Genomic DNA, 23684 nt, shown 5'->3' on the forward strand with positions numbered 1-23684 from the left:
TAACCTCCAGAACCTCCTGTCCATATGTCACCATATGTCACCAGGGTGATGGAGGTTCCTCACCCCTTCCAGTGCTGCGCCTTCGTCTCCTGCGAGCGAGGGGGCAGCGGCGGCGGCGGCGGCGGCGGCGGCCTTGGGGCAGGGGGGCCGTCCTGGGAGACGGATGACGCCAGCGACTCCTCTGGGAGAACCTCCGATTTCCTGTCCAGTCAAGGTGAACGGAGCCGTTGGCAACCAGAACGTTTGGAGAGCATGTTTCAAACAGGATTTCAATGACTAAAACATTTTGCTGATAGTAAAAATATTAATAATTTTATTTTGTAATAATAGTTATTATTTTGAGAATAATAATAACAACAAAACAAACAAAAATAACAAAATAATTACCAGCATATTAATATCAACAACTGATTGTTTAATCATAAATAGCAATAATAATAATAACAATAATATGATTATTCATGTATAATAATAATGTTTTTTTGAGAGCGCTTCTAGCTAGTGCTAGCTTAGCCTAGCCTTAATGATAATAATAATGATAGGGAAAGGGATTGGCCAGGGATCAGGGATTAACCAGTAGTTAATGAAATGTTAAATAAAGTAGTGTATGTATTTTATTTTAGTTTGTTCATTTTTAAAATGTGAGAATTATGGCGATAGTAATAATAAGAATAACAATAATATGATTATTCATGTATAATAATAATGTTTTTTTGAGAGCGCCTCTAGCTAGTGGTAGTTTAGCCTAGCCATAATGATAATACTAATGATCATGAAAGGGATTGGCCAGGGATCAGGGATTAACCAGTATTTAATGAAATGTTAAATAAAGTAGAGTATGTATTTTATTTTAGTTTGTTCATTTTTAAAATGTGAGAATTATGGCGATCTTGTAACGTCTAAATAAAACGTGTTAAAATATTTTTGTCGCGCTTGATAAGCGACTTCACGTGGCAGTAAAAGGATGACAGCACACAGAGATAGACAGCATTTATGGTTTGCTGCCGGTGGATAATTTAACTTTGTTTTTGTTTTGTTTTTTCATAAATACAGGACCGTCGCAACTATTGAGACAAATATCGACATTGAGTGTTTTGCTTAAAAGTAACCTTCAACCAAGGAAAAAAATGTTATTTAATGAATGCATTTAATTCCCTCATTTCCTCTGCAGCCGTTAATTGATTTTAAAAAGTGCAACACATATTTTGTTTCTACATAGTATAAAGCAAAAAAAAAAAAAAAATTAATTTTAAATTTCAAAAGGGTTGTGTGGCTCCCGCTGTTTTCTGTGAGGAAAACGAGTCTGAATGGTTGCCGACTCCTGGGCCAGGCTAACGCTAACTAGAAGCTTTCTCACAAAGAAAGAATTATCTTTATAATGATTTGTTGATTTCACTTCAAATTAAATGTCAGACATTTGAAATATTGAAATTGCGTTTTGGGCTGGCGGGCTGCGAACGTGTAAATCATGAGCTCATCATGTCTCTGCAGTCGATCAGGACTGGGACGACTTTTTGCTGGAGTTTGAAGACGAACCCAAACCTCAGCACGCCGTGCACTGCAGCCCCGCGCCAGGTGAGACACAATACAAATAATGAAGATGATTAATAAATAACACACACACACACACACACACACACACACACACAAACCCCTCCATCTTTTGCCCCCAGGTCCGTTTCATCCCTGCCTCCACCTGCTCGGCAGCTGGCTGATCCGAGGAGGAGTGTGGCTGATCGCCGCGCTCTCATTGGTCAGCAACGCCCTGGTGGTTCTATCCGTCTTCTTCTGCCCCGCCCCCTCCGTCACGCCGCCAAAGTTGCTGGTGGGCCTGCTGGCGCTGGTCAACGGGCTGACGGGCGTGTGGAGCGGCTGGCTCGCCGCCGTCGACGCCTGGACGTACGGAAGCTTCTGGAGGTGCGACTGCAGCCGTATCGGCAGCGCCGGTTGGTGCTGGTTATGTTTCAATTAACAGTGTGTGTGTGTGTGTGTGTGTGTGTGTGTGGATACAGGTATGGAGCCAGGTGGGAGACCAGCTTCCTGTGTCGCCTCAGTGGCTTCCTGTGCGTCTTCGCCTCCCAGACGGGCCTCTTTCTTCTGACAGTTGCGGCTCTGGAGCGCCACCTGTCAGTCGCCACGCGCCACCACAAGGCGGACACAGAAAGCGGTGAGGGTCGCGCACACACAGACACACACACACACACATAAACGCCGTGTAACATCGCCTTCCCGGTTCGCAGGTCGCTCCTCGCCGTCCATCCGCTTGGCCGTGATTTTGAGCTTCCTGCTGGGTTTGATCGTCACCCTGCCCCCCCTGGTGGCCGGAGAGGGAAGTACATCCCTTTGTCTGCCGCTTCCCTCTCCTTCCTCCTCCTCTTCCTCCTCAACCTTCTCCGTCTCCTTGGTTCTCCTGGACTCGCTGTGTTTCCTCGCCATGACGCTCGCCTTCACCCACCTGTACTGCCGCGCCGACAAGGCTCCGCCCCCGAGCGAAGAGGAAGCGGCGCTCACCCGCCACGTTGCCTGGTTGCTCTTCTCCGACTGCCTCCTCTTCCTCCCGGTGGCCTTCCTCTGCCTGTCCTCCCTGCTGCGTCTCCCCGCCGCCACCCCCGAGGTGGCGAAGGGCGTTTTGCTGCTGGTGGCGCCGCTCCCCGCCTGCGTCAACCCACTGCTCTACCTGCTCTTCAACCCGCTCGCCAGGGAGCAGCTGGCGGTGCTCGCCAAGCGCGCCTGTGCCGCCGCGACGACAAAAACGGGGTTGGGACGAGGAAGAGGAGGAAGCAGGGCGGCAGAGAGGGATCCCGCCTACGACGAGGACGCCGAGAAACAGTCGTGCGACTCGACGCAGGTGCTGGTGGAGGACGGAGCCAAGAGGGAGGAGGAGGAAGACGTGGAAGAGGGAGCGGGAGGAGGGTCAAAGGGCGAGACGCAACTATCAGTGGCGTACCCGCATCATTAGGTGGGCGCGCAATTGCACACAAACACAAACAGAAACTGTCCAAAAGAAAAAAAAATTTTTTTTTTTGATAACTTAATGGCATTAACATATATACTGCTCAAAAAAATAAAGGGAACACTTGAACAACACAATGTAACTCCAAGTCAATCACACTTGTGTGAAATCATAGTGTCCACTCAGGAAGCAACACAGATTCATTTTGACTTGTTTTAAGGACATTACATCAAAGTTGGATCAGCCTGGAGTTTGTTTTTACACTTTAATTTTGAGTGTGATTCCTAATCCAGACCTCCATGGGTTGATACAATTGATTTCCATCGATCATTTTTGTGTGATTTTGTTGTCAGCACATTCAACTGTGTAAAGAGCAAAGTATTTCATAAGAATATTTCATTCATTTAGATCTAGGATGTGTTTTTTAAGTGTTCCCTTTATTTTTTTGAGCAGTGTGTATTTAATAAAAAACGTAAAAAACAATTTGAATAATCTAAAATTACTGACATGAAATTCAGAAACATGAAATTAAACCGATTTTAATTTCTTTCATTTGAATGCTGCGTTCAGGAACAGCGAGATGTGTAGGAAAAAACGGCGTCCGTCGGAGCGAACGCCCCCTCTGATCCCCCCTCGGAGTTTTTTCTCTGTTTGTCTTCGTCGTTTTCATGCGAATGTCTCTGCTGCTGTTTCATCGGCAGCTGAGGGGGCTTTTATTTTGAAATACGACACAGTTCGCAACATGGTGTCGCCAAATGTCCGACCAAAGGCCGGGTGGTGTGTGTGTCCACAGCGCGTGTGTGTTCTGGAGTGTGTGCGAAAAGTTCGACGTCGGTGCGAGTTTCGTCACGGCGTTGGAGCGGCGAGTGTGAAAACACAAATGGGATGTCGGGGGGCAGCCGAGGCTTCGGCTTCGCTCCTCGGGGTCGTGATCAGGAGGATGTAAATATGTGTTTATAAAAAAAAAAAAAAAAAAAAAAAAGAAAAAAGTCCGTCCTCATACGGGGACATCGGGTCTACAGTCGCAGTGAACTGTCAAGTGTGCAGAAGCTCCACCCCCAGCAGACCTTTGTAGCCTCACTTTTATATCCTATTACAACTTTAGTTTTGCACCATTATGACTTCATTCCCCACAATCCCAATTTAAACCCGTTTATATTCCAGTTTATCGTGACTTTATTCCCACAGTGGTTGGATTGTACGCTCATCAAGTGGCTGCTTTATTATCAGAATTTTGTGACATTACGCTCAATATTACACTTTTTTTCTTGTTCCATTTTGACCTCTTGCTGTCTGTAGCCCTGTCATATTACAACTTTCATCTCATATGATTAATTTATTCCTTATTCCCCTAATTTATAATTTTATTCTGACTTCTTTTTCATGTAATATTGCCTTTTTTTATTTCCATCATTTTTTTTTGCAGACTTTATTTTCATCATATTAAATGTTTACTTTTCTGAAGATTAAAAAAAATAACGTTTGCCTGTTAGTTTGGCCCTGATACTGGTCTAAAAGTGGCATCTTTAAATCCTGCTACACATTTAGCATGTTTATACATGGTTGTTATGACCAACTAAACCTGAGAAAGTGGTTAAAACATGTAAAAAAAAAAAAAGTCACTTTTATTGTTGCATGATGTTTGAATGTGAGAGCACACACACACACACACGTAAGATTCTTACTTGGAACATGTCTGCTGTGTGTGATGGTTTGTAAAATATTTGAATGTATTTCTAGTGTCTGATGACTTTAGTTTGTGATGCATATAAAAGAAATAAGTGCGCTCTGGTGTCTCTTATTTTGGCGGTGTGTGTGTGTTTGTGTGTGTGTGTGTGTGTGTGTGTATGAGTAAATGTACTATGAATCATCTCAGCTGTGACTCATTTAAACAATTACACAATGATCCACGGCAGTGTGAAGATATTTCTGCCGTTGATGCCGAAAAATCCTCCTTCCACCTCAGCACATTCTAACACCATAGCCTAGCTTAGTTTATCCTAGCATAGCTTAGCTTAGCAGTATGAAAGAGCATTAATTGACCTCTGGGGTAACTGCAACTGACCACCCTGAGTCATTTATAAAATGTGATTCATTTACAGGAGACTTTTTAATCTATTTACTCTGCTAATTTCGGATGATTTTCTGTCAAATTCATTGAAAACAAAAAAAAGTTCTCATTAGTTTTAAGGGAACTGAAAACAAGTAAAAGCTATCAATTTTAGCCTTTAGAGGTGAAGGTCTGGGTCATTGGCGGGGTGTGTTGTCTTTCTTTCTTTCTTTCTTTCTTTCTTTCTTTCTTTCCATCCAAATAAATGCATATATTCAAGTATTTTTGTATTATTATTAGCAATAATAATATATATTTTTGCCATAGGTGTATTGCACACACTGGAGTCCATTAAACAGGAAGTGACATCACTTCCTGTGATGGAAGTGATGTCATTAGATTTCTACGATATATGTGTTATTGATTGTGAAAAAAAAATTCTCCTTCAGGAACCAAAGCATTTGAAAACACACCCGCGATGACGAGAAAATGGTGTTCTTGTTTGTCAAAAGAAATTTCATGCAGTCTAAAACAAAACAGCCGTCGCGTGTCGAACTTCCGGTAGGACTGCGTGTGTTTCCGGTGACGAAATACAATTAACTCGGTTCACAGTGGCGTTATCAAATTGAGCGTCAAAGATGTCCTTCCCCGTTCCGCCCTGAAGAAGACGTCTTGCTCCGAGACAAAATTCGGGTTCACTTGACGTTCGAAGTCAGGAGGAAAAGGTGAGTCACGGCGATGAAGGCCCTCCAATCGCACAGCGAACCGGAAGCGACCGGGCGGAAACCGATCACTGACTCACCCGCCGCGCGGTTTTGGTTAGTTTGGGTTTAACTTTGCGCCTTCCGGGTCGGTGGCCTTCAAACGGGTGACTCACACACTTAATATCTTTGGTTCCGTGCCGACGAACGTCTCCTGCGCGGCTCTGACGGGTTCCCAAGGCTCTCTGGGACATTTTGGAAACTTTTTGTTAGAACGAGCAGGATCTGACCGGCCAAAATGTTAAAATTACGTCTCAAATACATGGAATCACCCCGTTGCCTTTTTAAATAGGAGCAGAAGAACTTTTCTCTCTCCAGAGCTACTGTTACTATCTTTTCAACGCTGACTAACAAGTGCCTCAACTTACAAGTTTTACAGGACCTTCTCCGAAAATTTGAATACTGTGATAAGAATAAGAATAAGAACAACTTTATTTATCCCGAAGGAAATTGTTGCGCCAGAGTTTCAAGTAAAACATAACAATAATAGATAATAGCAGGAAGGAGGGAGAATAAGAAGTACAATAAAATATAAAGTGTCAAAGTTAAGGCTATCAAGTGTTTTAAGGTCTTAAAAAGTACAAAGATTTGAATATTCCCTTCGGCTGAAGGAAGAGGAATTAAAAAGTTAATTATAAAGGTTTTTATCTTCTGTAATTCAATTACAAAAACAAAAATGTCATACATTCTGGATTCATTACAAATCAAACATTGCAAGCCTTTTATTATTCCAATATTGCTGATTATGGCTTATATGTTAAGAAAACTCAAAAATCCTATCTCAAAATGTTAGAATATCATGAAAAAGTAATTTTTGTTTTTTTTTAATTGCATTACAGAAGATAAAGAACTCTATCACAATATTCTAATTTTCTGAGACAGTCCTGTAAAAACACGAGCAGTCGCTGCTCGTTGGATGTTTTGCTTTGTGATACGAGCCGAGGTCTGAGTTGGAGTGAGCGGGATGAGCGTTTTGACGACGACGTGGTCGCCGCCATCGGGAAGTGGCATTTGAAAAGTACGAGTCCAAGCATTTGTTGGGGTTTGATGGTTTTAAAAAGAAGAGCTGCGTTCACTCCATTGATAAATGAAGGTTACATGCAGGTTATATTTAGCAACACAATGTAGCATCAGAGGTGATTAGCAAGTAAGGTAGTTTGGTGTCAAACTCATTTTCACACAGCATAAATCTAACTACATGTAATCAAATCTAATGTAAAATCAATGTAGCTACTCCTTAATGTTAAATAACTCTAAATTTATTACTCATTCAAATCCATAATGCTACATATCCATTTGAAAAATATATATTTTTACTAGCTGCTGTGTTACAAAGCTTGCTTTCACTGCTGCAGTGTTTTTGGATGCGGATTTCATGAACACATTCTGCTGCCATCATAATTTAATTCCTCTAATTCTCAGACATTTTTTTGTTTTTCAAGAGGGCTATTTTTAGCATAATTAGCTCTGTGTTTTGGGTCAAAATGCCGACATAGATTGTCCTCTTTGACAACAGACAATTGCATTGTTGTGGATACATTGCAATCTAATAGCGGGATGCCGTGACTTCATGAGTAACATGATCGGCATGAATTGTGGAAAATGTAGTTTACTGCCAATGCACGCGTTTGACTTTTTTTTTAAAGATAATCAGACCTTTTAAGACGTCCTTGTGGGCCGCATAAAATGACGTAGCGGGCCAGATTTGGCCCGCAAGCCTTGAGTTTGACACATGTGAGTTAAGTGGTAGATATCACTGCTGGTTAGCATTTCTACTCCCGCTTCTCCTGTTGCCATTTTTTGTAGTACTTTACGCCAGTGTTCCCCAAACCTCGGTCTACGTTCCGGTAACCAACTGCAAAAAAAAAAATCTTTCTTGGTCAAAATTATAGTTTTTTTCTAAAGACCCTCTGGAGCTTATTTTGAAAAACAACTTTTTCACCTTTTTCCAGGCTCTAAGCCGCTAGTTTTTCCACAGGCTTTGAACACTGCGGTTAAAATGATGATGCGGCAAATGTGTGTTTTTTTGGACTAAAAAGCTTCCTACCTCTAAAACATTTAACCTCGTCTCATCAGACCAATGAAATTCTGAGGCCGTTCAAGTTGGACACTGAAGAAGAACGACTCCAATGGTTTTAGTGCGCAGAGGAAGATCAAGATAGCGATCAGCTGGAGTTGGATGAAGTAGGGATAGAAAATGGATGGATTGGACGGACTTTTCCTTGTGTCATTTATCATTAATCTTTTTCATCAGCTGTGTTTCAGGCACTATTTGGAAAAAAAGCATTTCCAGTACGTATATGTGGATCTTACCGGTATGTATTTAATTAAAAGGTTTAAAAAATGCTCCTGTTTAAATATCTCATGTTGGAACGTGGACACCTGCAGCTTATAAACAAGTGCGGCCTATATATGTACACATATATTTATTTTGTTAGCTTTCACCCGTGCGGCTTATATTCAGGTGCGCCCAATAGTCCGGAAATTACGGTGATATTATAATTTTATAAGAAATCATAATCAATACTGTGAGCTTAACTTTTTATTATTTGAACCTCCGCACCTCTAACTAGCCCAGGGAAACATTTCCATAAAACCGAACCCTGGTACAAAAAAAGGTTGGGGACCACTGCTTTACACTGTCCTCCAAATACTATTGATGTCTTGTTACCATGGCGATGCAAACACACCCCACGTTGGTTTTTTTTGTTTTTTTTTACGATTGTTGGAATCGGTTCCGTCCCGCAGGCCTAAAGGAACAAATGGACTTTATTTATTCTGCGTAAACTCCGTAACGTGACGTTTCATGTTTGCGGATCTCAGCTCGGTCGCCACTCGGCCTGCACCGCCACCCGCAGGCCAAGTGCCGACACCGCCTCTGCTGTGGTTTCATAAGAAAAGCCTCTCCTGTCCTGTTTTTATCCTCATTTAGCTCTTTTTTTGACCGTCTCAGAGATTTAAGTGACCTTCTTGCGAGAGGCGGCTTGAGCCTTGCGAGTGTGTGAATGTATTTTGGTCGCTAATTGTTCGATTATCGCAGCTTTTTTAATGTGTATCTTTAAATCCTGTTGTCGCGTCAGTGTGTACAAGGTGATGGTTTATGGCACACACACACACACACACAGGTGTGTTACATGCCAGGTGGACGAGCGTCCTTCCTGTTCAAAGCTCAAAGTCCGACTGACAGAGAAGATCCTCGGACGGCGCGGGCAGGAAGCAGAATTCTACCGGAGGAAACGTTTTCCGTAAGCCGAAGCTGCCGGGGACGGCGGGACCTCCGCCGGGCTCGCCGAGGGTCCGACGCCTGGATCCGAACCAACAAATGGATTTTACCCGGACGCACCCGAGAGATAAAGGACACGTATCGGCGCTGGTCGACTGAGCGGCGGCCATTTTGGAGAGGCAGGCAGGTGTGTTTTGAACAAACATGTCTACTGTTAGCGAGCGTCCGATTATCTCCGACAGGGTTCCTTAAAGGAGGAGGAACGAGAAGGTTCCTCGGGGCGAACCAATCGCACCGCCGTCTGATTTAGAGCTCTGGCTCGGTTTAGTTCTGCCTCATGTTCTCCGCAGGCCGGGTCTTCTCGGTTCTTGTCCCGCGTGAACGAACCAAGACCTTCCTCCAGTGTTCTTCAGCAGAGCAATATCGTGACGAGAGGTGTAACAAACATTTCAAAAAACCATCTGTATTATCAACAAAAACTGACCACGGTGCCGGAGATGAAATCCGTCCAAACGTTAAAGTCCAAGTTGAACCTGAAATAACACAAGACATCAGGTACTTTCAAAGAACCTGCGATTTCTCCGATCAGGAAACGAAAACCGGAGAGAACCCGCCAGGTTAAAGGTGACGGTTTCGATCAGGGAGGATCTGACCTTGACCCCGGGACCAGGATCAGATCCGACTCCATCACGGGCTCATGAATCTCCCCGTGGCTGCATGTCTTCATTGACGGTTCCCATGACACCGCTCCTGCTGCTTTCTTGAAACATCTCCTTCTTCTTCTTCTTCTTCTTCTTCTCTGCGTCTGTCATTTTTTATGGAGGTTCATTTGGATCTTTCTTATGCAATAAATCCGATTAGATTGGCAATCAAAACAGCATTTACAGCAGCGCAGACGGGTGCAGGTAGGGGGCGCTGTTCGGCATAGCGGGTCTCAGATTCTAACAAGGAATCCCGTCGGGTTCTCCGTGGGTTCTCACTGTTTTCTACAGCAGAGATTTTCTCCAGATTCAGAACTTCTGAACTCCCTGCTTGGATAAAGAGAGATTTCAGCTCTTCGACTAGCACGGGGGTCGGCAACCCTTAACTCCCAAAGAGCCATTTGGACCCGGTTTCCTCGGAAAGAAAACACTGGGAGCCGCAATTACTTTTTGACGTCTAAAATAAAGGTACCACTGTATGTATTGCTTTTAATTACCTTTGCACTTTGTACAAACAAGTGTGTTACGTCTGAAATTCACAAAGTATTGCGGAGAACATTAAATTTTATTTATGTAATTAACCCATTTTGAGCTTTGGGCTTTCAGAGCGTGTAGCGGGGCCTTGACCTGAATTTTGAAAATAAATCGGGAAAAAAATCACTGTCAGTAAACAATAAAAAAAATAAATATTTGCAAAATATCTTCATAAATATTCATTTTACCTGGTTTATGAGACTTCTGCGCCTGAACTTCTGAGCACAGCATCTGCAAATTGGGACTTTACCGGCTGGCGGGTATACCGGCTTAGAAGTGTACCATAGAAATGGTAATTTTCAGAAAAAAATCACTACTCACCTGCTTTTAACGCAATGGAGACGAGGTCACCTGCTGTTTCCTGGTGTCAAACAAGGTGTCCTCTGGGGTCAAATTCTGCCACCTGGTGATAAACATGTTGTCGCCTAGTGTCAAACATGGTCTCACCTGGTGTCAACTTCTGTCACCTGGTGTCCAACATGGTGTTACTGATGGTTTCCTTCCAGCTGTGGAAATTGTTCAGCAACAAAAGCCACTCAAGATATACCTGGCAGATGACAATCCATCACTACTGAAGCCAAACCCGTTTATGAAACGTATCTAAAAGTAGATAGAATAATGATTTGTTTTAGTCTCCATTATGAAGGATTTTGAAATCGGCATGAAATGAAAAAAAAAAGAAATCAAATGCTCCCATTTGTGTTTCTTAACCTGCAGCAGCAGCAGCTCCAGCAGGGGGCGCCTCCTTGTCAAGGCCCCCCCCCCCGCCGTCGGCCATCATGGAGTCTGGAACTTGCCGAGCGCCCCTACAGGTTCTGGGAGAAAACGAAGCGTTGCAGCAGTTCTTCAACGGTAAACTCCTGATTTTTTTGCATGTTGGGTCAACCGGTCCAACCCCAAGAAAACCTGCAGCTTCAGAACAACTTTGAGATTTGTTGAGCGATTTCATAGCTGCCTTGTTGGGATCCTGATCTTCTGACCTTCAACAATGGTTTAAAATGCAGCTGCAGGTGAGAAGGGTTCCTCAGGCTGCTGTCAAGACCAGGGGACCACCAGCCGGTCTGATACGAAAAGCAGATCAAACTCTTGTGTTCTGTTTTTTGGGACACTGGTTTTCTGCTCTGGACATCTGGACGGGTAGGGAAACAAGAATTATCTTAGGGCTCTATCGGGACGTTGAAGGTTTCAGATCAAGTTTTTTCTTAGCTGCTATAGAAATTTGTCCCTCCTTGAGGGGCTTTGAGAGGTTTGGAGGGATTTTTCCTTTCTTCTTGAAGTGATACTTCAATGACTTTCTAGTACTTCATGAGGAGAGCCTTGGAGTACTCAGCGGACAAACACCTTCAGTGTGTCCTTGAGATGGTTTCAGTTGGTTATAATTGTCCCTTAGTTGTTAATGAGGTGGTTCACGTTCTTGAGGCGCTGTCCCTGGTGTTGTGGGAGGTCATGGTCTTTCACTGAGGCGGTTCTTATCCTTAAGGAGCTACTGGTGGTACACGGGAGAGTCCTAGATGAATATTTGATGTCCAAAGAGCACGTTCCATCAGTTTTTTTTCACATGAACCTTCTGCTTTTACTTTTCAAAAGCTGGTACTAGACACTGAGGTGCCCACATTGGCTCTTTGGAAAGTTCCTTTGTCCTTGAGCTCAATGTACATGATGAAGCTGTTAAGGAATTTCTGTTTGATAAAGCTTTTTCTGGAGTCTTTGTGAGAACAGTACCGCCCCCTAAGGTTGTTGTTGTTCTTTGGTAGGTTCCATATAGTTTCATAGGCTGCTGTGATTTGACTTTAGGAGTTCCTGTGGTCTTTTAGGAGGTCCTGTTTGGTTGATGAAGACATGGAGCAAGGTGATTTCCGATTGCCCAGGAAGGCTCCACTTGTCAGGAGTCCACAGGCAGGGTCACTTGGTTGTACCAATTAAAAAGAGCCGGTTCTAGGGGTCTGCATGAATGACTGGGCATTTTGGGATCGTTCTGATTTTCTTCAAGGTGCTGAAGAATTTTGTGACATTTACACATTCTTGGCGAAGTGTGAGAGGTTCTAAATGGAGTTTCACGATTACAAGAAAAGATTAATCCATGAGGTTGGTCTGGTTGTCCATTATGGGGTTACAACTTTTTGTTGAGAGAATTAAATGGTCTCCAATTGGGCAGCGCTTTTATCACCTCGCGGTTCCAAAGTGCTTTACAGTGGATTTTTTGTCACTCATTCAAACCACCACTCATTCACAATGACTCAGAAATGACCAATTTATTTTGATTTTGATGTGCAGGTCAGGATGTGAGCGGTGTGTTGGACAGTTCTGTTGCCGTGGATACCAGCATCCTGGAGCATTTCCTCAGCAACGACATGGATCCCAGCAGCTTGTAAGAATCACAATGAGACTCATATATCTTTGATTAAAACTAAAGTACACTTGTCCCACTTTGTCCAGTCCAGGTGGGTGGAGTGTAACATTCAATGCGTAACAGTCCTCATTAATTGCCGGTCAATGAGATCAGGCTGATCGGCTTGCGGACAACTGAACGATCCAGAGCTTAAAGATCACCCTGAAAACTACTCAGGCTTTTCAGTTGTGGAACAGGAGGAAGGAAGGCAATATTATCAGAGTGGTGGTAAAAGTAAAGGACACACATTGTTATGTAACATCTGCACGACCTAGTTGATAATCTAAGTTCAGGTCATTCATCCCGGAGGTTGTCTTTCCGCATCCAGTCAGAAAAATGCGCCACGTGTCGATTCACCCCAGCCGTCGGCTTTTAGAACCTGAATGAAAATGGTTGTCCTGGGTTGGCAGTTCCCTTCTGACACGTCCTGTATGTCTCGCCTCTTTGCAGTATGCTTCCCGAGTCGCCCCCCGACTCCAGCTCCGAGGCCTGTTCTCCTGCACAGATACCAGGTACTCTCCCCTCACATTGATGAGTTGGAGCGTTCTCCTGACCACCTTCAGCTGGAGGAGGACTTCCAGCTATCTGGGGTCACATAGGGACCATGAACTGTACAGGCTGGTTAGAGTCAATGGGAGGACATCTGTCTTCAGGTGTGAGGTGCTGGTGAGGTGCTAGTCTACTACCCTAAAGGTAGTAGACTACCCTAAAGGTAGTAGACCCCCCTACCTTTAGGGTAGTAGACCCCAAATTCAGGTGAGATTTTTAGGTTCCTGAGAAGTCAAGAGGTTCTGAAGTGGCTTGATTCCCTTCAGAGAAGTGAGACAGCCATGTCTTGAACTCTTCCAGAAAAAAGGGGTCTTCTTTTAGGGTCCCCAAATGATGTTAGGGCATGTCACTTAAGGTCAGCAGAAGTAGTGTTAGCCACTTCTTGAGCTCTTGTAAGGTTCCTCCATGGTCTCCAGAGCTGTGGGGAATTACTCCTGATCCATCCTGCTTAGCTTTGGGTGACTACCTGTACTTCTTTGATTGGCAGATTACCAGTCGGAGCTGCCTGGCTGGTCAGACCAGCGGACCCCACAGGAGGTTTTCCAGCCACTCCCTCATGATACAGCATCCCCGTCCAGCTATCACATTCAGAGCCAAGGGTCTGGCAGCATCCCCCCAGGAAACCTGTCCTACGATCAGCTGTGCGCTCTGGGCCTGACGAACACTTACGTCAAGTCTGGCACATTGCCCACGCCCCCTCTCGCCCACCTCCGGCACACACACAACTCACCAGAACACACACATTACGGCTGCTCGCAGGTCTGCACCCCGCCCACGCCCCCCTCGCCACCTTCCAACAGCTACAACACACCCTGCACAGGTCAAAGCCGACTTCCGGGTCAGGATCCGGGTTTAGGCCCGCCCCCATCCACCTGTATGCCATGCACCGCCTCTTCGTTACACTCCTGGTGAGTCCATGTCCAGTTTAACTCTTTATCACCATCAAGACGCTGCTTTTTTTCAGTGATTTGTACTTGGTGGACTCTTGTTCAAAATGTTAAACCATCTCACCGTTCCGTCAACAAGGCTACTTGATCAGATTCTGAAGCGAAAGCGCTTCAGTTGGGAAAATATCGTAATTTGAACTTGTAAGACCTTGACCCAACCCCGAACTTGTCCATCTGAGTGTGTCCTGTCATTCTGTGTCGCCTCCATCGTCCGTTTGCCTCCAGCTCCCCAGAGAGTAAAAAGAGGAGACGGTCGGGTTCAGATGAGGGGTCACAGGGAGCCGAGGCCGCCTGCAACGAAGGCGACAGGACTCGAGGTGGATCCGGGATTGGCCTCACGTCCTTCCAGCTCCTGAACTGGGAGCACTTCCAGCCCGGGCAGTGGAACGCGCTCTTCAACAGCAGCTACCAGACGCTGTGAGTAACGCGATACGACGAGCTGTCGGGGACAGAAGTGTCCGATTCAAATCTGGAACGCCTTCTCCTTCCAGATCTCCACTGGCCTACCACGTGGACACCGATAAAGGCTTCACCTTCTCAGGTGCCGATGAGGCTTTTGTCTGCCAGAAGAAGAACCACTTCCAGGTCACAGTTCGAATCGGCGTGGCTGCGGAGCCACGATACGTTGGAACGCCCGGCGGGCCGCAGGAGGTGGACCACTTTCAGCTACAAGTGTTTGGGATTAAGGTGAAATTAAGCACTTAACCGGATAAGAAAAACCTGGGAGGGTTTGGCGTGTTACCTGCGTGTTATCTGCAGTCAGAGGTGACGGTATATAGGGCTAAGCTAAGTGCAAATACTAAAAATCTAAGGTGAAACCATTAGCCTGGCAACAGTTGACAGCTTAACAATTATAAACTGCCCAGTCAATTTAAGGTTTAACTAAAAAGGGGAAATATAAATGTGCTAATCAGTATTTTCCACTCTTAATCACTTTTAATTGTGTTTTCACATCTGTGGCTGTCTACATATCTGCTACAATTAGAGTTATATTAGCTTGATTTAGGAATACTGTTGCTTCTTTTAGCCCATGGTTTCCTAACATCAGTTTGTCAATACGGTATCAGCCTAGCTTTATGTGTTTATCAGCATCAGGCTAAATATCTATACATAGGCTTTTCAACAGACCTTGTCACCATGTTACCGTGCTGGTCGGGTTCTTCGGCAAACCTGTGGAAGATGCATTACCTTCCATTTAATCGGAAGGATCGGCTTCCGTTAACCAGAAGAATGACGATGTAGTAAAATGTATGTCATCCTCACAGCTGGAAGCTCCTGCCCACCGGGTGACCATCGAGCAGTCTCAGCCCGACCGCAGCAAGAAACCCTTCCTCCCGGTCAGGTAATCACTTCCTAGCAGAAACAGATGCACCCCAAGAAAATCCACGATGTAGCAACTTGTATGCTGGACTCTGGATTCCATACTGTCTTTACATGAATGATACAGTATCTGTATCCTCCTCGGTACATGACCCAACCATCTCAGTCCGGCTTCTCTGACCTTCTCCCCAAAATATCTAACATGTGCTGTTCCACTGATAGAATCATTCCTGATCCTATCCATCCTGGTCACTCCCAAAGAGACCTTCAACATCTTCATTTCTGCGACCTCCAGCTCTGCGTCCTGTCCTTCTGTCATTGTTTCTAGGTGATACAGCATCGCTGATCTCACCACTGTCTTGTACACCTTTCCTTTCATTCTGGCTGATAGTCTACTATCACATAGTAGCCCTGACATTTTTCTCCACCCATTCCAAGCTGCTTGAACCCGTTTCTGTACCTCTTTTCCACACTCTGTTGCTCTGGACTGTTGACCCTGGATACTTGAAGTCCTCCAACTTCTTGATCTCCACTCCCTGTAGCCTCACCCTTCCTCCTGGGTTCATCTCATTCACAAACATTCTGAGGGTACAGATATGAATGTCCCCGTATGAGGACTCAGGGTCAGGTGATGTAAAAAGGCTGTTCTACTGGTGGATGGTTCACATTCAAAACCGTGAACCAAAAGGTTTGCAAGCCTTTTTTTGAGCAATTCGGTGTAGCCTTTACTCACTGGACCTCACTGAGATACTTTGTGAGCTACTAAAAAAATCTTCTTGAAAATCAACCGATTTTTCAGAATCAGCCTCCCTGCCGGCAAAATCACCAAGGTGACGATCGGGCGGCTTCACTTTAGCGAGACGACGGCAAACAACATGAGAAAGAAGGGCAAACCCAACCCGGACCAGAGGTGTGTTTGTGTGTCTAACTGCGAACCGATGACTGAGCCACAATAAGGTCAGCGGCTACATGCTAAGCTAACGGTGATTGTGCAGGTATTTCCAGATGGTGGTCGGCCTGTTTGCCGCAGCGAAAAACGAGACTTTCCTCCTGACGGCGCTGGTGTCGGAGCGAATCATCGTCCGGGTAAAAAATACAAACGACTCCGTATCGAAGCCAGCTGATCCCGCTGGCAGTAGGTTGACCTCCAGAATGACCTTCAGCCAGACTAAAGGTCACATGGGGGGGGGGGGTTCTGGACTGCGCAGGCTTCAAACCCGGGTCAGTTCGAGATAGACGGCGACAACTTGTGGCAGCGCGGCGCTGTTCAGGACGCCGCCGTCTGCCAAGGCAGAGTTGGCATCAACACTGACGCCCCTGACGAAGCGCTGGTCGTCTGTGGCAACATCAAGGTGATGGGGAACGTCATGCAACCATCAGACTGCCGCGCCAAACACAACATCCAGGAGGTGAATCCACCAATCAACTCCAAACATGTCATTCAGGAGATTTACTCTGGGAATGAGAATAGAACATGGCTAGTTAGCTTAGTAGCATAGCGTAGGTTAGCGGTAATGTAGTAACCCGTGTGTTTGTGTGTCTCAGGTGGACTCGGAGCAGCAGCTGAAAAGAATCACTCAGATGAGGCTGGTTGAGTTTGACTACAAACCCGAGTTTGCTACCGTTATGGGGATCGATCAGACGCGCCAGACAGGTGAGGCAACTCCATGTGCGCATCGGTGATTGTTTGTCCACCGGGTTTCCTGGTTCCGGTTTGCCGAGCTCATCTATTGGTTGCTGATTGTGTTACAACACCATGTAGACCTGCGATAATATCAGATACCTTTGTTACTGTAAATGTTCAGAGTTCTGTTATTTCTTATTGGAAACATTTGTGGGTGTTTGAGAGGTGTGAAGGTAATGGGTTTTTGAGCGGCTGTTGTTGTTGGTTTTCGGAAGTAATTGTGCTTGGGTTTGTTGAACACTCGTAATTGTTGAACATGTCCGATCGGACATTACAATATTGTAATAAACGCAAGACTAGGAAAAGACCGATTTAAGACTGCTTGGATTACCACTTTATTCTTAACCAACCAGACGACGGGAGAGCTGCCACTGCAGTAAAACTCCTAAAATTTCCTTCCGATTTTCAGTTTTTTAGTCTACAATTGCTAAAATCATTATATGTAAGCCCATTAGACAGCACTGACCAGCCAATCACAGGCTCCATTGCTCAGAACCAAAAAGAGATGTGACCAGGATAGAATGAATTATTATTATTTTGTTTTTAATGCCTGAAAAATATCAAGGCGTTACTTGAGATTGAACGAGGAATCGCAGGAAATTTTAGGTTAAAGAAAAAAAAAAAAATCAATGAACGACCCTCAGGTGATCAAAGTGTGAGTTACCTGCTAATTTTAAATTATTCTAAAAGATTTCCTAACTGCAGGACGTGTTTCAGGTATTCTGGCGCAGGAGGTGAAGGAGCTGCTGCCCTCGGCGGTGAAGCAGGTGGGCGAGGTCAGCTGCTCCGACGGCGAGACCATCCCCAACTTCCTGCTGGTAGACAAGGTACCTCCTCGTCCACGTTCTGACCTCAGCCGGACTCCGTTCGTGATAATACATCGTAATCCGTCCATCCGGAGCTCCGTCCATCAGCCTCCTCCTCCTCCCCCTCCAGGAGCAGATCTTCATGGAGAACATCGGAGCGGTGCAGCAGCTGTCCAAACTCACCGACAACCTGGAGACTCGGATCAAAGAGCTGGAGGTTTGGAACCGGCGCCTGGCCAAACTGAAGAGCCTGACTGGGAGTCTGCGCTCCGCCGGGTACAGGAACTCCACCCATGCAAAACATAAAAAAATGCTACATTATAAAGAATTGCAACCACCAACTATATTTCTCATAATTCATTACAAACTAGTGGCCAGCAGCCAGATTCTATTTGGCTCGAGAAAGTTCAGACAGAAGCTTCACAACTCTGCTGACCTTGAACTGTGATTTGATAACACAACTGTGTTACACAACACACACACACACACACACGCACACACACACACTGATGACCTGATGTAGGTCGCAGACTCCAAAACAAAGAAAAAGCTTTGGAGTTAAAGTCTGTGTTTGTGAAGCAGAAGGACATTTAATCCAGAGGATCCCTCGCCATCGCTTGATCCAATCACGTCTCGGATCCGCAGAAAACACAGTGGCGCGGTGCCGGTGGCGACGGCGGCGTGCGGCGACCCATGCTCCGCCCCCAAAGCCAAGAAGGAGGGCTATCGTCAAAAGTACAGTCAGTGTATGCAGCACAAAGTCTTCCAGGCCAGCGCTTTCAGCCTGCTGGCCACCATGGCCCTCTGGTGAGGCGTGATGTCACTTCCTGTTGTTGCCCGCTCACAACCTGGCACAGATGTAACTGTGTGTGTGTGTGTGTGTAAATGCAGTGTCATCTCCATCACCTCAATCTACCTGCTGACGCTGAAGGACACCTTTGAGGACTTTCCAGGAATCATGTAATCGGCTTTTTGTTACCTAAACTGAACCCTCAGGCGACGTCCCATTAGAAAAGCTTATATTTGTTCACAGCGCCCTCTAGTGGCCACAACCTGAAATGCATGTAGGGATTCCGTAGCCTTTCCCCACATTGATAAGGTGAAAACAAAATATACTAGTATTTGAGTTGGGGAAGATACAAGTTGAAATATATTTGAGTGAATTTGAGTGAATATGTTTGAAATTTTCAAGTATTCACTTGATACAGGAAAAAAAGTCAAATGGTCCAAAGCAATTGCAGTCATGGTCTTTATTTACACCTAAAGTAAAATTAGCTGTGATTTGAGGAGGTTTTCACAATTTTAACCCTCCACTTTTTGTTGTTTCTGTCTGTCAGTAATGGCAGCGTGGGTCTCCAGACAACAGCTCAGACCAGCACAGGTAAGCAAGCTCAGAGCAGCGACGGCGTTCCATCTGGAGCTCCTAAGGGCTCCGTCTTTGGGCCTTTTCAGTTTCTTTTATACTCTGTTTCTTATTGCCATTGTTCACTTCATAGCAAGTCTTAATACCGTCTTATCGCGATGTTGGGATCTGTAGTCAGAGCAGGGAACTGATAGAGGAAAATCTAGAGAGGTAGAGGTATGCTCTGGAAAGGAAAGGAATGAGGGTTAGTCGCAGGAAGACAGAATAGATGTGTGTGATGAGAGGAACTCGGGTGGAAGGGTGTGGCTACAGGGACTGGAGATCAAGAAGTTGGAGGATTTCGAATACCGAGGGTCAACAGTCCAGAGTAACAGAGTGTGGAAAAGAGGTACAGAAACGGGTTCAAGGAGCTTGGAATGGGTGGAGCAAAGTGTCAGAGCTACTATCCGAAAGTAGACTATCAGCCAGAATGAAAGGAAAGGTGTACAAGACAGTGGTGAGACCAGAGATGGTTCCCGACCCCTGCTCTATATGTATAAGCACAATAAGAATAAGAATAAGACCAACTTTATTTATCCCGAAGGAAATTGTTGTGCCAGAGTTTCAAGTAAAACATAGCAATAATAAATAATAGTAGGAAGGAGGGAGAATAAGAAATACAAATAAAACTATAAAGTGTCAAAGTCAGGGCTATAAAGTGTTTTAGGGTCTTAAAAAGTACAAAGATTTGAATATTCCCTTCGGCTGAAGGAAGAGGAATTAGAAAGTCTGATAGCCTCAATTAGGAAAGACCTCCTGTGGCGTTCAGTGGAGCTCCTTGGTGGTATCAATCTACAAGTCAATGAGTGCTTAAACTGTAGTGGATTCAAAATGTTATGACCTCATATGAGTACAAATGGGGGAAAGAAGTTATAAACTAACAATTTTGCCTCATGAATTCCATTTTTTGCTAAAATTTTACCCGCCCCGCCTGTGATTCCAGTCCCCTCCACACGGCCCTCCGGTCCCTGGCCCCCAGACGTGGACTTCTGTGACCTGCTGTACTGTGACAGGGTGTATTGTTGCCCGTCGCCAGTAGAAAGCAGCAGTGCCCCCAACAGTACCGCTCAGCCGGGAGCAGCATCAGGTAGGGGCGGCAACAGCGCCCCCTGCTGGACATATTTATACTGCCTTTTAAGATAAGATAAACTTTATTGAGCCCCATAGGGGAAATTCCTTTTTCAGAAAAAAAGGAAATAGATATGAATATAACTATGGTTATAAATATAAATAGATCTTTTACTGATGTGTTTATTAACTATAGCGTGATTTTTATTTTTTTAACACTCAGAGAAAAACGAAAAGGATTTATTTGACCAACTGAAAAAGGCCCAGGACTGTAAGTTCACTCAGCTGAAACACATATTAAATATTCATGTATACAGGATTCACACAAAACACTGGTTAAAAATACACCCAGCCTCAAAGTTCATTTCATCATCATTAACATTATTATTATTGTTGTTGTTACTAATATCACTATCATTATTATCATGGCATTTCCTGAGCATGCACTCAGTGCAGCGTTTGCTAATTTGAAGATTTACTCAGCTATATATACTGTGTGGATATGAATGTGTTATCTATATACAATATCTACATATATATGTGTATATTGTGACGTCCTGCAAAACATCCATCAGGGACCAACACCACCATCAGCTCTGTGGTCATAAAAGAGAACCAGCAGGTGATTGACAGCAGATACTGCCTGAGGGACCAGTGTGGGTGAGTGATGCTCCTCGGGGGGGGTCCAGTTCAGTTCTGAGCCCCCCCGCCCCGAGGAGCTGACCCGGGTGTGTCCTCAGGCCCCACAGGTTCATCTTCAGGGTCCCGATGAGCCCCTTCGTCCCCGTCACCATGAAGGTCACCCTCGTCATGAAGTGAGTCCCGCCCACTTACCACATTGATCCTGATTATTCTAGACTTCTTCTAGTGTTGACTCTGAGGGACAGATTAACACAGAATTATTCAACAAAAAAATGTATAAATATACATATATACAAAAAAATGATATGACATGATTTAAAGTATTCTATTTGAATAAATTATTCTGTCCGGTTGGTCAATGCTTTATTACTTTTTTACAATTATATTCAAGAATTATATATATATATTACTTTATAGCGAACTTTGCAACATCATTGTATTCTTATTAGTGTTTTTTATTCTATCTGTGCATATTCCTCTGTATATGTATACTTTATATGTTTTTCAAGATGATCATTTTAATTTTTTTTTTATGCTTTTTAATTTATCTAAAGGTTTATTACCTTACAAACTTTCTTAGTTTTATGTATATATTTGTGTATATGCATGTGGATAAATATATTCATAATAATATAAATATACATGGATCTGTGTGTGTGTGTGTGTATGATATAATATTGCTTGATGATTGCTTGAATGTATATTTTCATTACCTGGAAAATATTTTCCCAATGTTGATTCGTCAGCTAATTTTGATAGTTCCGATTCACTCACTGATTTCTTAATCGAGAATCCATAATATTAATTATATATCGATGGATGGAGTCACCTGGCGGCGATCCTTAACCACTTCCTGTGTTTGATTTTGAAGCTCCACCGAGCTGCTGGTGGTTCACCTCTGCAGCTTCGATGAGTCTACCGTTTGCTCTGGGGCTCCGGAAAAAATGGGCACTAAGTCAGAGAGATACCCGTCCAACACCCAGGTCCGTGCAACACACACACACACGCACACACTGTGTAAATGAAGTAGCTTATTGACTCGAGGACCGTATATGGAGACATTGGTTGTCTTTTTATTGTAAAACATTTCACAAAACAATAAGGTGTTGATTTTTGTGCAACCAATTTTTTTGCCGTCATTTTGATTTCTGGCGGACATTTTCAGACAAACCTCGAGGAGCGTTTTTTCACAGCACATGTCGGGGTTTAATAATAGTTATTGGGTTGGATTAGCTGGTTAGCAGTTGGCTAACAGGAAGCTAAGGGGGGGGTACGTCGATGTGGCCACGACAGCCATCACAAGTCTGTTTTACAGTCTAAGTGTGTGTGCGTGTGTGTGTGTGTGTGTGTGTGTGCGTGTGTGTGTGTGTGTGTGTGTGTGTGTGTGTATGTGTGTGCCTGCAGGGGGTGCACGAGTGGCCTCTCAACGTGGCTCGATTCCATCACAGCTCCTACCACTTCCGCTCGGCAGTAGCTGTGAGAACCTGCTTTTGTCTCTTTTCAAACTTCCATCCGGAGGCTCTTCCGAGAAGATCAGCAGTTCGGGAAGAGCTTCAGACACACACACACACACACACACACACACACACACACACACACAGACATCACTGAAAAACATCTGCAAAATAGACAAACAAAAGTATCAGAGCCATGTTCTGTCACTACAAGATTATATATCATATTTTCTGGAGTATTAGTCGCTCTGGAGTATAAGTCGCACCAGCCAAAAAGAAGGAGAAAAAAAATATGCGTTAGTCATTTTGGAGTATAAGTTGCATTTTGGGTGGGAATTTATTTGATGAAATCAGAGACCAATAACAGATATTTCACCTTGAAAGGCAGGTTACAGTGTAATGTCCGAGCCGCTGTGCCCAACGATAACGATTTGCCGGTCAAATCTTTATTTGAATAATTATAGCGACAATTAATTAAGCGACAGCGGCTTCACTTAATCTTCTCCGTCTCAGCGTGTTCTCTCCTCCAAAAACTCTTTCACAGCAAGTAGGAAATCACAAAAAATTCCAGAACAACAGTCTGAAAAGGTGTCTGGTATGTTAACTTAACATTTTAACAGCTATTTAGATAACATAGCATAAACAACATAGCATAACAAGTTTACCAAACTGTGGAAGCTCTGTCAGTGTGAGAATAACGAAAATGTGAAATTACCGTATATGTTTCAATATAAAAATCACAGCATAAGGGTCGAGTATAAGTCGCATGCACAAAAGTGCAACTTATAGTCCGAAAAACACGGTGATATAATTTGAATTCAAGCCTTAAAGTGGTAACGCACATTTCAATTAGATGAACACACACGCCTCGCGCAGATGAACACACACACCTCGCTCACTATTCAAACACAATTCTAGGCAAAAATAAACCGGCTTTTATTTTATTTTGCATTTCCCTCTCTTTGCTCAGGGTCAAGCGGACTGCAGCACGGATCACAACTACGCCGGTGCGCTCTTCACCGACTACCACTTCTTCTTCTACAGGCGCTGCGTGGGCTGACCCATGCACCAACACACATGTTCTTACTTCCTGCTTTTATTTTGTTAAATTTAACAAAAAAGTCTCCAGTATTTCTTCAGTTTTGTTGTGTGTTTTGTATTTGGGAAAATATCAACAAATTTTAAGACGCTGATCCAGTGA

The 23684-nt window shown here is 44.3% G+C and overlaps 2 protein-coding genes across 2 annotated transcripts in view; both read left to right on the forward strand.

Moving 5' to 3' along the window:
* The window catches only part of LOC147233851 (leucine-rich repeat-containing G protein-coupled receptor 5A-like), a 23251-nt gene extending 18521 nt beyond the window's left edge, over positions 1–4730 (forward strand). Inside the window, exons 16-21 of the mRNA XM_086146449.1 lie at positions 45–214; positions 1492–1575; positions 1674–1917; positions 2013–2167; positions 2241–2959; positions 3524–4730. Coding sequence (XP_086002575.1) covers positions 45–214; positions 1492–1575; positions 1674–1917; positions 2013–2167; positions 2241–2959 — 1372 coding nt within the window. The 3' untranslated portion in view covers positions 3524–4730. The remainder of the gene's footprint in view (positions 1–44; positions 215–1491; positions 1576–1673; positions 1918–2012; positions 2168–2240; positions 2960–3523) is intronic.
* A 4189-nt stretch (positions 4731–8919) lies between these two features.
* myrfl (myelin regulatory factor like) lies at positions 8920–23684 on the forward strand. Its single transcript, XM_086146118.1, has 24 exons — positions 8920–9174; positions 10940–11074; positions 12497–12590; positions 13062–13123; positions 13648–14068; positions 14333–14524; positions 14599–14794; positions 15373–15449; positions 16227–16337; positions 16423–16513; positions 16636–16836; positions 16973–17081; positions 17829–17938; positions 18048–18193; positions 18563–18724; positions 18809–18877; positions 19255–19298; positions 20263–20406; positions 20611–20658; positions 20963–21047; positions 21128–21202; positions 21901–22012; positions 22434–22505; positions 23454–23684. The coding sequence occupies exons 2-24, from the start codon at positions 11002–11004 to the stop codon at positions 23541–23543; spliced, it is 2784 nt and encodes a 927-aa protein (XP_086002244.1). The 5' UTR covers positions 8920–9174; positions 10940–11001; the 3' UTR covers positions 23544–23684.

The sequence above is a fragment of the Fistularia commersonii genome, chromosome 5 (assembly GCF_037954325.1).
Source record: "Fistularia commersonii isolate RoL2024-O1a breed Wild chromosome 5, RoL_Fcom_v1.0, whole genome shotgun sequence".
Taxonomy (NCBI): domain Eukaryota; kingdom Metazoa; phylum Chordata; class Actinopteri; order Syngnathiformes; family Fistulariidae; genus Fistularia; species Fistularia commersonii.